This window comes from Dunckerocampus dactyliophorus, chromosome 12, assembly GCF_027744805.1.
Source record: "Dunckerocampus dactyliophorus isolate RoL2022-P2 chromosome 12, RoL_Ddac_1.1, whole genome shotgun sequence".
NCBI lineage: Eukaryota > Metazoa > Chordata > Actinopteri > Syngnathiformes > Syngnathidae > Dunckerocampus > Dunckerocampus dactyliophorus.
This window is the reverse complement of record NC_072830.1, coordinates 3,286,145-3,299,472: the sequence shown is the minus strand read 5'-3', so window position 1 is coordinate 3,299,472 and position 13,328 is coordinate 3,286,145. Positions and strand designations below refer to the sequence as shown.

At 44.9% G+C, this 13,328-nt stretch overlaps 1 protein-coding gene and 1 long non-coding RNA gene across 7 annotated transcripts; one reads left to right on the top strand and one right to left on the bottom strand.

Moving 5' to 3' along the window:
- Window positions 1–825: 825 nt before the first annotated feature.
- Window positions 826–12,035, top strand: LOC129191621 (von Willebrand factor A domain-containing protein 5A-like). 6 transcript variants are annotated; one of them, XM_054795144.1, is made up of 21 exons: window positions 826–1,197; window positions 1,322–1,407; window positions 1,664–1,866; window positions 1,937–2,159; window positions 2,347–2,513; window positions 2,594–2,708; window positions 2,803–2,978; window positions 3,059–3,147; window positions 3,236–3,380; window positions 3,646–3,725; window positions 3,999–4,113; window positions 4,175–4,333; window positions 4,418–4,521; window positions 4,849–5,081; window positions 5,299–5,331; window positions 7,092–7,154; window positions 8,237–8,299; window positions 10,054–10,152; window positions 11,261–11,406; window positions 11,496–11,619; window positions 11,730–12,035. In XM_054795144.1, the coding sequence occupies exons 2-21, from the start codon at window positions 1,368–1,370 to the stop codon at window positions 11,804–11,806; spliced, it is 2,454 nt and encodes an 817-aa protein (XP_054651119.1). In that variant the 5' UTR covers window positions 826–1,197; window positions 1,322–1,367; the 3' UTR covers window positions 11,807–12,035. The 6 variants fall into 6 exon arrangements, with proteins under 6 accessions (XP_054651119.1, XP_054651120.1, XP_054651118.1 ...); XM_054795143.1 differs by having other exon boundaries at window positions 827–1,197; window positions 11,727–12,035; XM_054795145.1 differs by lacking the exon at window positions 5,299–5,331 and having other exon boundaries at window positions 11,727–12,035.
- LOC129191622 (uncharacterized) lies at window positions 4,795–13,142 on the bottom strand. Its single transcript, XR_008573235.1, has 3 exons — window positions 13,025–13,142; window positions 12,753–12,950; window positions 4,795–5,073 (listed from the first exon to the last, which is right to left on the bottom strand). It is a non-coding gene; the product is annotated as an uncharacterized LOC129191622 (long non-coding RNA).
- Between the last annotated feature and the right edge of the window lie 186 nt (window positions 13,143–13,328).

Genomic DNA, 13,328 nt, shown 5'->3' with positions numbered 1-13,328 from the left:
GGCTGTATTTTTTCTTCCTTGAAAAAACAACATGGCTAGCATTTCAATCAAGTTCTGTTTTTCAAAGTCACTTTTTTGGATCCATCTCCTTTTTTGGTGCGTCCCTTCTCTGTGTTTATTCTTCATTCTCCAACTTAAGAGGAAGTGCTTTCACGTTATGTGATTCCATATAGTTCAGGCTGTCTGAAGTCTGATTGCAAAAGGTACTTACTGATAGTTGGCATTTTACTTCCTCACAGTGAACAGTCCATACGTATTTGTCAGATCATTTCACCCTTTGAATCTTCAACAATTCCAATATGTGATCATTTACCTCCTGGCTATTAGTAAATACAAAGAGGACGCATGCACCCTGCTCGGAGTCTGACTTGCGTTGCTTCTTTACAGCCAGGTGGGAGCGCTGTTCTGCCAGTAGAAGCTTCTTTCCAACAGTGCTGTTAGTTTAATGCAAGAGTTACAGTATACAGTACTACCTGTATATTACATATGCTGGACTGGCGATAGCAATGATCCCCAATGTAGTGTGAAATACTTCACATACCTGACTGACTAATAGTTCTATAGTGGTTGGAGTACACCAGATGACTAAACAAGAATACGACTTCGCTTCATTACGCATGAAGCAAACATCCAACATTTATAAAAGACACTTAGGATATTCACCTTGCTTACAACTGTGAAGCCATTTTTGCCAAGTGACGAAGGCGGCACCTGTGGCACATGCGCAGTTTATATCTCATCATTTTGACTTTGTATCTCATAATTACGACTTTATTATCTCATAATTATGGCTTACCATTGGGTTGTTTTGTGGCAGATATGGGCTTCCATATAATGACAAGGCGGCGTTGACAAATGATTCCATTCTGGAAGCCGTTTTCAAAAAATACGCTAAAATACGTTATCGTTTCGTGTGCCAGTGCCATGTACCATAATGACTGCTATGCAACATTTGGTTATGGAAAACACTCTCAAATCGGTATTTTAGGAAGATGTGTTCTTTCGATTTTTTCCATACTTATGATGACATTCATATATTATCAGTATTTTAATGATAGGAACCAAGTATCATATACAGAAATCAAAGTTTTCAAAGCACGAACCAATTATTTTTGAAGAAGAATTTCAACGTGTTGAGTGGGCGTGGTCCTCTGTCACACTGAGCGCTCTTCCGTGTTTGACTTCACACACACGAAGGTAGGTATAGCATGGTGCTCATTTTATAATATATTATATATATTATGTTTACTACTGTGTCATGTACAACTGCATTGTATCTTTTAAATCTGTTTTTGTATCTCCTTACTTGCTTTCCTTGCAGGGAAAATAATACCGTATTAGAAGAGTCCCGCTGACGTCACATCACGATGAACCGCTGTGGTCTGCTCACTACCAGCAAGGAGCCAGGTACTCACACTTTTAACCCAGTGTTCATCTTCTACCACTCATGCACTCCAGCTCACCCGTGACCCTAATGACACCAAGCGTTCTAGAAGATGGATGTATGGATGGATAATGAACTTGGCAACGAATTGATGTTGTTATGTTGTGTGTGTGGATTGTTTGAGCAGGAAGTAAACATGATGGAAAAAAGTGCATTTCTTCAATTCCACCTAGTAAAATGGCATTGGAGATGTTTTCATTTATCGGGTGTGCGTTTCAGTTCCTCTAAAGGGCATTGAAGTAGAGCTGGAGGTGAAGGACCACGTGGCCACAGTGGTGTCCACTCTGCACTATGAGAACAAGGAGGACAAAGCCATAGAGGCTGTTTTTGTCTTCCCTCTGCCTGGAGATGCTGCTGTCTGCCATTTCAGTGCTAAGGTTGGACAGACTGAGATTGTAGCTGAGGTGAAGGAGAAACAGGAGGTGAGTCCCATGCATGCCGAAGACTGCAGGGCTGAGAAAGACAGCGTCTACAACCACGTGTTGTCTCCAGGCCCGTGAGGAGTACGACGACGCATTGAGCTCCGGGCAGCAGGCCTTCCTCCTGGAGGAGAGTGATCAGAGCCCGGATATCTTCTCTCTCAGTGTGGGCAGCCTTCCTCCAGGAGAGAGCGCCTCCGTCAGGCTGGAGTACGTCACTGAGCTGGCTCTGCAGGCGGATGACGCGCTGAGGTTTTGTTTGCCTGCGGTGCTCAACCCTCGCTACCAGCCTCAGGGTAGGACACGCAGCAACACCTTTATGATTCACGCTCGTTGTAATATCTCACATCTGTTCATGTTATCATTAGTTTATTTACGGTACATGCCAATGTTATGCTAACACATGGTGTGTTTTAGTAAGTAGTGGAACCAAATATCGGGTGAGTTCTTGTTGTGCTCTTGTTCATTGTACGATGTTTCCAGGGAGTGAAGGTGGCGCGGTCCAGTTGACCTCTGTCCCCGCCTCTCAGGTGCCCTACAGTCTGTCCTTCTCTGCTCGGGTGTCCTCTCCTCGTCAGGTCTCCAGAGTGGAGTCCAACTGTTCCCTGGAGCCTCTGCAGTACCTCAACGTGGAGCAAAGCCAGGCTGCCGTATGTCGAACGCTGACGTGTGTTTGTCACAGTTGAGGCGTGTTATGTATGTATGTATGTATTTATGTATTGGTTCTTAGGTTAAACTGGCTGCAGGACACAAGTTTGACAGGGATGTGGAGCTGCTGATTTACTATAAAGACGCCCACCAGCCGGCTGCTGTGGTGGAGGCAGGACAGGCGTCTGCCGAGCCTGGTGAGTTAGCTCCAGTCTTCAAATAGCTGTAAAGTGATGCGTTCAATGTGTTTGAATGTCTTCTATCGGTCCAAATTCACATTTCCTGTTTCAGGCACACTGATGGGGGATGCGGTGGTGATGCTGAGTGTGTACCCCGAGTTCCCCCAGGCGGTGATGTCTTCACTGGCATCAAGTGGAGAGTTTGTGTTCTTACTGGATCGATCTGGAAGTATGGCTTGTGCTCTCAACAAAAACCAACAGCGTGAGACTCGCATCAGCAGTGCCAGGGTAACCAGAGGGTCAATAAATCATTTACTTTTCCTTCTTCCCATGGTTGCCTTCACTCTTTACCCTTCACTTCCACACAGGATACTCTTCTGCTGCTTCTGAAGAGTTTACCAATGGGCTGCTACTTCAACATCTACAGTTTTGGATCCTCCTTTGAGCACATCTTCCCGTAAGAATGTACCCTTTCCCCAACCATTATATTGCTGTGTTTGGTCTCACTGCAGGAGTACATGTACTTGTGTGTATTTTGATGGCAGTAAGAGTGTGGAGTACAGTGAGAAGACCATGGAAGAGGCTCTGAAGAAAGTCAAGGAGATGCAGGCCGACCTGGGAGGAACAGAGATCCTTCAGCCGCTCAAACACATTTACAGCCAGCCCTGCATTCCCAATCACCCAAGACAAGTAATGCACACACATCTGCACTACTAGTCTTCACACTACAGCTGTAACACACACACACTCTTAAAATATTCCAAACAGGCTGAGCAAGTATCTCTTAATGTGGTAATACTGAACTAACAACTTCCTGCTCGTGTGCACTCTCTTTTGAAACAAGGTTGAAACAGCCATGTGACTCTTCTCTCACAGATTTACTGTTGTGTACATTTTAAGTCAAGTGTGTGTGTGTGTGTGTGTGTGTGTGTGTGTGTGCGTGTGTGTCTACCAGGTTTTTGTCTTCACTGACGGCGAGGTGGGGAACACCAAAGAGGTTATGAGCCTGGTGAAGAAGAACTCCAACTCCCACAGGTCAAAGCACACACATATATACATACATACATACATACATACATACATACATACACACATACATACAGTACATACATACATACATACATACATACATACATACAGTACATACATACACACATACATACATACATACATACATACATACATACACACATACATACATACATACATACATACTGTCATGGCCAGTAATATTGGCATCTTTGGCATGGGGGGGGGGGTGTACACGTACGTACATGCCCCGTGTAAACCAAAGTGACTGTCTTGCAGGTGTTTCTCTTTTGGGATTGGGGAAGGGGCCAGCACTGCTCTCATCAATGGACTGGCGAAGGAGGGAGGGGGTCACGCTCAGTTCATCGCAGGAGCCGACAGGATGCAAGCAAAGGTACATCAAGACGTTCAATGCTACAGTACATCCCAAATAACTGCCAATTGTCTTACATCAGGTGATGCAATCGCTGCAATTTGCCTTGCAACCAGTAGTGGAGGACATTTCCGTCAAGTGGGATCTGCCAAAGGGAGTGTCTGTCTCTGTCCTGTCCCCACCTCTCACAGCTATTTTCCAGGGTCAAAGATCCCTCATTTATGCTCAGCTGACTGGACAGGTTGGCCACATACAGTATCTTGTCTTTAATCACATCCAGGAATGATAATCTCACTTGCTTTCTAATCCTGGAATATTTCCTCAGAGTCCAGAGGCAGCAGATGGCTGTGTAAGTGTCAAGTACCGCCTCGCAGGTCATCCGTACCACAACCAACTCCACTTCCCTCTACAGCCCACGAAGGAAACTGGGTAATGCAGGTTTCATTCACACACCGCTGACTTCAATTATAGTCCTTGTTGCTTGGCACAATTTGCGAGACTCAATCATTAGTTTCCACAAGTGTAATAAAAAAGGCACGGCCAGTCACTCTCGCTATACTGTTTTGTTTTGTTTTTTGAGGAAAAGGGCTCCACTGCCCCACACAGCAGAGAAAGCACAGGTAGAACTGGTTGGAACACGACACAAACTTCCCATATTACTGCAAAATGAGGAACGTTTATTCACACATGAACTCACTGCTTTGTATTAAATATAAAGAGTTTGTGATGGTGTTGGATCCTCTTTGCTGTCGGCAGATTGACCATCCACAGACTGTGTGCTCGAACTCTGATTCGCTGCCTGGAGGCGCAGGAGACAGAGCGCAGCAGAGAGCAGGATGAGACAGTGAAGACCCAGGTGGTGGACCTCAGCGTCCAATCAGGAGTGAGCAGCTCCTTCACCGCCTTCATTGCAGTCCACAAAGCCAGCAAGGAAGCCATTCAAGGACCTCTGCTGCGCAGAAATGTTCCAGTGCCTTCAAACTGCAATTGTGAGTTTCAAAAAGCAAGTTAGCATAGCACAATGAAAACGAAAAATGATTAGGATCAAATGAATCGATAAATTATCATCACTTTGTGGTTACCTGGTGTGTGTTGGGAGTGCCTACCATTTTTGTGATGCACTTTTATTATTTAACTTTTTGCACAGCTTGTAATACACGCCCTAATTATCATGTTTGTTCAATATGTTTTATTTGAATCCCACAGTGGGTGCTGTCATGGCGATGGGAGTACCATGCCGTAAGTAGCGCCAGACGGGCAAACCCTCAGCAGTGATTGGACTTTCTTCCAGCTTACTGAACCTGTTGCAGGCAGAGATGGCCATCAAAGAAATGGCTTTAACAACTAAAAACAATGATCTACTAGACTTTTGTCATGCAATACTATTTAAAGGAAAACTGCACTTTTTTGGGAATTTTGCCCATCATCCACAACCCTTATGTGAGACATGAACACGCGTCTTTCTCTTCTCTGTGCGTTTCAAAGATATAAAAACAGATTAAAAAGAGACAGCTCATTACTGCACGTAGTGGGAAACACTTATTCTGCCTTCTGACAAAGACCGGTGTTGCAACTTGCCGATTTTGTCGCTAGATCCGGCGACATTCCAACCCCCCCTTGACGGCATGTTTCCTCAAGTGACGAGTGACTTTTTCTAGCGTTGGGGAGTTTTCTGGTATTTGGGAACTCAAAGATGAAAGCAGGTATTGTTCTGCGTTTTGTCTTCTCGGTGAGCAACAGCGGGTGCTGTTGACAGTTCCACCCCGCCCAAAGGCAGTCACATGTCGGCAGTGCACAGTCAGCTTCCGTGGCACATTGCCTGGATAAAAGAGTCTATTGCTACTCTTTATTTGTCAAATGAAGTGGATTATTTTTCAATAGCCATTTTAATCAAGGTGTTTTTACTCACTTTTTTGTCTCTCCTGCGAGGTTATGATTTTTTCCTACAGCATTTTGCAACACCTTGTGCAAATTAGACAATGACATCATCTGGTGACTTCAAGGACAGCCACTCGCTACTTTGTTTACAGTTACAAAGACTTCAAAAAGCGCCAACAACGCTCCATTTACATACCATGTGACACGCATATTAACCAAGCTACAGCAACATTGTTATTATTATTATTATTAACATTGTTGCGCCAATCGAACAGTGTTACTGGCGTATCGACTTAGCCATACCACACCAGCTAGCAAAAAGGTAAGGCTACATATTGGAGCTGCCGCCGCTGCTGCTGCGTTTTTATTTTTGAGTCTGTAAACGTTAACACCAGTTGTAGGCGTTCGCTTTTGTGTTGCTATGTGAAATCAATGCGCTCTGGAAGGAACGCGGAGGTAGCAGTCTCAGTAGGGAAGTCCAGACTTTCCGGTCCCCGGCCGCCTCCTCCAGCTCCACAGGGAGGACACCAAGGCGCTCCCAGGCCAGCTGTGAGACATAATCCCTCCAGCGTGTCCTAGGTCTGCCCCGGGGCCTTCTCCCGGCCGGACATACCCAGAACATCTCACCAGGGAGGCATCCGGACTAGATGCCTGAGCCACCTCAACTGGCTCCTCTCCGTGTGAAGGAACAGCAGCTGGCTGAGCTCCTCACCCTGTCTCTTTTTTATCTGTTTTTAGATCTTTACAATGCACAGAAAAGAGAAAAACGTGTGTTCATGTCTCAAAAAGGATTGTGGATGATGGCCAAATTCCAAAAATAGTGCAGTTTTCCTTGAAGTCCAGCATGACAGAAATGGAATGAGTCTGTTCCAGAGTAAAACTGTGGCCATTGCTGCATCTCTGACTGTACAGGTGGTGTTTTAAGGAACATTTGAGTTCACTCTTCCATTGAAGACAAGTTTCTGGTCACTAGCCAGCTGAAAATGTTGCTTGAATTCCATCGTGGGGTGAATAGTGAGGTGGCATTGTCAATTATGGTGCAGTGACTCTCTTTCTGTCCGTTAGAGCTCATGTGTTTGACGGCTGTCGTGTTTTAACCTAATTTTCCTTTGAGACAACAGGTTCCTTTGGCGCTCCCAGGAGGTGCATGGCATATGATAACTCTGCGGATGATGTTGATGCAGGTACTCAGCAAGAGTTATTTCATATGTGTGAGAATTTCCAATTGATACCTCAGATGAAGGCAAGAGTCTGGTTGATTGTTTCTGACAGTGGCTTTTTACTCGCACACGCACAAAAGGTATGAACGTCCAAAATGTACAGGACAGGACAAACGTTTGGACACACCTTCTCATTCAATGTGTTTACTTCGTTTTCATGACTTTCACGAATGAACACATGAATGAACACATGTGGAATTATGCACGTAACAAAAAGGAGTGAAATAACTGTAAATACAGTCATGGAAAAAATGATGTGAGCGTTAGTTTCTTCTTCAGTTTATTGATCCCTTTTAATGCCTGCTACAACTAAAGGTACATTTGTTTGGACAATTAGAATGATTATAACAAATATAGCTCATATGGGTTCAAATTAAGAGCTGATATCTAGAAACTTCCATACTTTTCTCGATAACAAACAAAACCGCTTAAGTTCTTCCATGAATCTCTATAGCATTGTACTGCCAAAAACAAACTATTTTTGTTGTCATTGTTACATTTGTCCAAACAAATATACCTTTAGTTGTATCGGGCATTAAAAGGAACAAGAAGCTGAAGAACGAGGGCGCTCTAATCATTTTCTCATATTTTAGACATATTTGATGTCTTCTAATTATTTCTTTGGTGTTCTCTCAATGAGCTTCATGAGGTGGTCGCCTGAAATGGTTTTCACTTCACAGGTGTGCCTTGTCAGGGTTACGTAGTGGTCTTTCTTGCCTCGGGACCATGGGGTTGCATTGTGTGTGGCCTGTACTGTATATTTATGAATGCTCCGAGAAAAGGCGACTCTGAGCATGTGTTTTCATGACGGCGTTTGATTTGACAGTCGATGGGTTGTGCGTTACCTGCTGCTTTGCCAATGTGTGGGTATTGGTGTACTTTACTTAGCATTGCATCAATAAGAAGATTTGGGGCATCCCCCATTACTCATATTGACTGCTCTCCATGAAGAATAAGTCATTCCACATGTCATATCCATATGTTCACACTGCTGTTTATTTCTAATATTTTAATATTATAATATTTGTTCTCTGTTATCCCTGAAGAACAACCAGAAGACCTTGTAAGGGGTTCCATGGGTATGAAGAAAGGCACGCAGCAGCAAGCAGGCACGAAGAATTGAATCATCTCGCAACTATCTAGTCTATTGAAGGAAGGGTTCAAAGTTGGTACTGCTGGAACCCATCCATCCATCAATCTTCTATCTCTTATCCGAGGCAGAGAAGCCCAGGGTTCCCTCTCCCCGGCTGATTTGTCCAGCTCCTCCCAGCAGATCCTGAGGTGGTCTCAGGCCCAACCTGTCATAGGTCTTCCCCAAGGCCAGTGGGATGTGTCCTGAACACCTCCCCGGGGAGGCGTCCTTGAGGCATCCTGACCAGATCCTCAAGTCGCCCCATGTGGCCCCTAGCGGTTCTACTCCGAGTCTCTCCCGGATGACAGGGCCTCTCACCGTATCCAGCCACCGTGTGGCGTAAACTCATTTGGGCCACACACTACCTTGTGATCTTGTCCTTTGGTCAAAATCCAAAGCTGACAATCTGTGAGAGTAAGAATGTTTGATTGCCTTCCGGCTCAGCTCCCTCCTAAATCACAACGGACCGATGCAGAGGCTGCATGACTGCAGACACCGCATCAATCCGCCTGTCGATCCTTCCGTCACTCGTGAATAAGACTATAAGACTACAATATAAGTTTATGGACAGAATCAGTGACAAAGGGCAGCCCTGGTGGAGTACAACCCTCACTGGAAACAAGTTTAACTAATTAACTAACTAATAATGCGAATCAAGCTCTGACACCGGTCATACAGAGAGCGAATCGCCTGAATTAGGAGGTACCCCATACTCCCAAAGTATGGGGTACTCACCTCAAAGGACACGGTCGAATGCCTTCTCCAAGTCCATAAAACCTATCTAGACTGGTTGGACAAACTCCCATGCACCCTCAAAGACCTTGCCGGGAGCGGTAGAGCTGGTCCACAGTTCCACGACCACGACGAAAACCACACTGCTCCTCCTGAATCCGAGGTTCAACTATCCGGCGGACCCTCCTCTTCGGAAACCCTGAATAGACCTTACCGTGAAGGCTGAGGAGTGTGATCCCACAATAGTTGGAACACTCCCTGCAGTCCCCCTCCTTAAAAAGGGGGACAAACCACCCTGGTGTACCAATCCAGAGGCACCTCCCCTGGTGTCCACGCAATGCTGCAGAGTTGTGTCAAACAGGACGACCCCCACAGCATCCAGGGCCTTAAAGAACTCAGGGTGGATCTCATCAGCCCCCGGGGCCCTGGCACACAGGAGCATTTAGATGACCTCAGGAACGTCAGAAGTAGGAACGCCCATCATGGAGTCCCCAGGCACTCCTTCCTCATTGGAGGACACGTCGGTGGGACTGAATGGGTCTTTGAAGTATTGCTTCCAACCGGTCCACAACATCTCGAGTCGAGGTCAGCAGCACAGTTAGCACAGTGTACTGTTTCCCCCTCCTGAGAAGGCGGATGGTGGTCCAAAATCTCTTCGAAAACCGTCCGGAAGTCGTTGGCCATGGCTTTCCCAAACTCCTTTCATGTCCGAGTTTTTGCTTCGGCGATCGCCAAAGTGGCAAACCGCTTGGCCTGCCCGTACCTGTGAGCTGCCTCTGGAGTCACACGGGCCAAACAGGCCTGATAGGACTGCTGGAAACTATTTACATTCTTGAAATGAATTCAAATGACCACAACAACAGCACTTTTGCTTCTTCTGGCTGACACTTTTTCCTTTTAAAGCCAGTAGAGTTTATTGTGAAGCAACTCAAGGCCTCTGTGTCTTCCAGCTAATTTGCATACAATTCATCATTGTTTTTCTTCTCTGTTTTTTTGCAGCAAAATCAAGGGGAGGTGTTTTCCATTCACTCAAAAAAAAGTTCCAAGGACGCGGGAAGGAGCGTGATGTGCAAAGAATGAGGAATTCTGCCGATACTCGTCAGTTGACAGCCTCTTGAATTACTTTCATTTACACTACGGTTGTCCCTTGCTACGTCGCGGTTCGGGTATCGCGCCCTCTCTCGATTGCGTTTTTTCACAAAGTAATTAATGAATACATGATCACTGTTTTGTGGTTGGATACGGCCTATTACTAGCAAAAGAAATACGCATATTTAAGCAAATTGTACTTATATTTGGCCTAAATTGAGCGTTTTCCTGCATAAAATGGTAATTGAACAAACCAAATGAACTAAAAATACAAATACAGGGCAGAAGAAGCCTTGTGAACGAGTGAAGAAGTGGCTGTAGTATTCTACATTGGCCAGTAGGTGTCGGGACCGAAGCAGAAAAGACATTTATTGCAGGTTTAAATGATCTCACAACAGGCACAATAATGATAACGTCATAATAACAGGCTACTGTTGGGGCCATAACCCATGACACGCTAAAACTCAACTCTGAACCTCCGACATCGCTTCCTGTCCTCTACACATTTACTGTGACTCGTACACACAAGCAGTTTTATTTACGTCTTAAATGCCTTGTTTGCTCTCATTATATCTACTATGTGGGGTAATGCAAATGTAAAGCCATTGAAAGCAGCCAATACATTACACTGAAGAGACAATATCCACTGCCGGAGGTACGCTGTCCAGAAAACAAAAACACGGAACTGCTAACGTGTGAGTCTGTTATCTAATTGTTCTCTGATTCTATCTACTATATTGGGTAATGCAAATGTAAAGGTGACTATAGGGGTGTTATTTCACATCTGGAGGGCTCTAATGTTAACATCCGCATTGATAAGATTGTAAACAGTTTGCAATGCCATTACTATGACAACATTCCATTTATTAATACTGAATCACCTATTAACCAATTAACCGTGATAAACGATGGACAGCTGCACTTGTTTTGGTCACAAAAAAATTGTACATACAATGTTCTTTTTTAAATGAGTGTTTGGTAAAAGATTTTTGTGTTTTAACAACGCATAGTACATAATACATACTGTATAATACATAATACGTAATACAAGATGCTTCAGTGAACTATCCAGTTGAATGCTTGACAAGACCTCCTTTCCCCCCCACATGTTGTAAAGTGCCCTCAGCCAGCCCACCACCAGTAGACCCTTTTCTGCAGTTGGTCTCCCTCCAGAAGGCGTCGGGCAGCTGGGAGCTCAACCCGGCTCTGGCTGCTGCGCTGGGAAAGACCAGCGAGGAGGTGGAGAAGATGAGGCCCGCGTCGGTGGGTCCTTGTTGGAATCGTGTCGTGACAGCTTTCCCTCGCATGTTGGTGTCATGTGTGCTTTTTTCCTTCCGATTTAATGAACTCAGGCGAATAAGAACGTGTGGGCCACCATTCTGGCTCTGGTCTGGCTTCATGGCTTCAAGTGGGATGCTGAGGTGGAATGGAAGCTTCTCGTCAGGAAGGCTGTGTCATGGCTCCTTGCTCAGAAGGGTAAAATAACTCGATGTGTGATGTTTATATTTTTATCCTCTCGATTGATGAGTATGATGTGTGTGTGTGTGTGTGTGTGTGTGTGTGTGTGTGTGGTTTTTTAAAAGAAGCGCCTGTGACAGACTGCGTTGTGGCTGGAAACACTCTTTTGGGCTGCGACGTACAAAAACACATCCTGGGCCTTTGAGGTGTTCAATACAAGGAAGGGGATCCCCTTGCTTTGACAGCATTGCACTGTTTTAATCCAGTCTGCTTCTATCATTGGCATTTCTCTTTGCCAAGTTATTCATGGGTCTGTAACCATCCAATATTTTCTATGCCACTTATCCTCATTACGGTTGCGGGGGTATGCTGGAGCCTATCCCAGCTGACTGTAACACGAGCTTGTATTCATATTTTCTTACAATAATAATCATTCTGAGTTAAAGAAAAGTGTCGTGATGTCGTTTTTTTTAATGTCACCCTGTGTTGTTTACAATTAACTCATCAGCGGTGTTAATGCCGGCTGAGCCGTTTGCTCCTTAGCGCTATTACAGCATTGGTTTTGTTGCGTTCCACTTTCTCTTGCACTCTAAATCATGAAAGTTTAAAAAATGAAGTTATATAGAATGAGGCAGACAGCAGGGCAGGTGTTTTCTAGTAGAGTCAACTGGACTGAGCCAAGATCCAACTGCTTGGTCACATCCTTTTGCTTTCCAAATGCACAACTTTTGGAGGAGGCTTTGCTACAAGGGTGCAGAATTTGGTGCTGCGCCTGAATGTGACTTGTGCATGCCCAAGATTCTGCGCTCTGTGACGAGTCAATCAGAATCGGCTTTAATGGCCAAGTATGCTTCCGCAAACAAGGAATTTAAATTAGCTCTCACTGTGCATATACACCACGCTTAGAAAATAAATAAATAATTAAGAACTAATGAAAGAGTACGAAAGGGATAATAATATAATGACAGTGCAATTCAAGTAAGTGCGTATGTGATTAATAAACCGGGACATTATCTGCATTTAGACATCCGTCATCACCCAAAACTGTTCAGTTTACAATTATGGTGGAATTGTAGAACAATATGGAATATAAAGTCGTTTTCTTAATTTATGCTTTTAGTCAATTAGTAGTCCATTATTCATTTGTCTACCTGTTGCTGGGAAATCATACCCCCTGAAGGCTGTGGGCGGTGTGACTTGGGTCGTTTGGGGCTGGCGGGGGGGGGTCTTGCTCTTTCCTGATGACTTTTTCTGCTTGTCAAGGACTTGCAGATATTTTGTCACACTGGATGGACGCTTCCATCTCCAAATGCCTTTTCAAATTTGAAGTGACGAGGCTGGCGTGCGGACTGGGTGGACATGAATTGCACAGAAAGGTTAAATTTTCACTGTCGGAATCTACGGGAGACAATACATAAAATACCTGTAAATAATCACAAGCGGGGGCAGCCGTGCCTGCAGTGTGGTCAAATTCACTTGCCATTTGACTCGACTGCACCCGTCCTGCGTTGCCATTGGATTGCTGGTTTGTTACGCTAGTTTGCGCAATGCTTCGCGGGTAATGCAGTATGAAGCAAGTCGAGTACTTCGTGGGTAATGCAGTATGAAGCAAGTCGAGTACTTCGTGGGTAGCGCCGCCCGCTGGTAAAATTGGACAGTGACAGTGGCTGCTGTGTAAACGAAATGCAAATACTGTATCTCTCGTCAGGTAATAACTGGACCCGAAA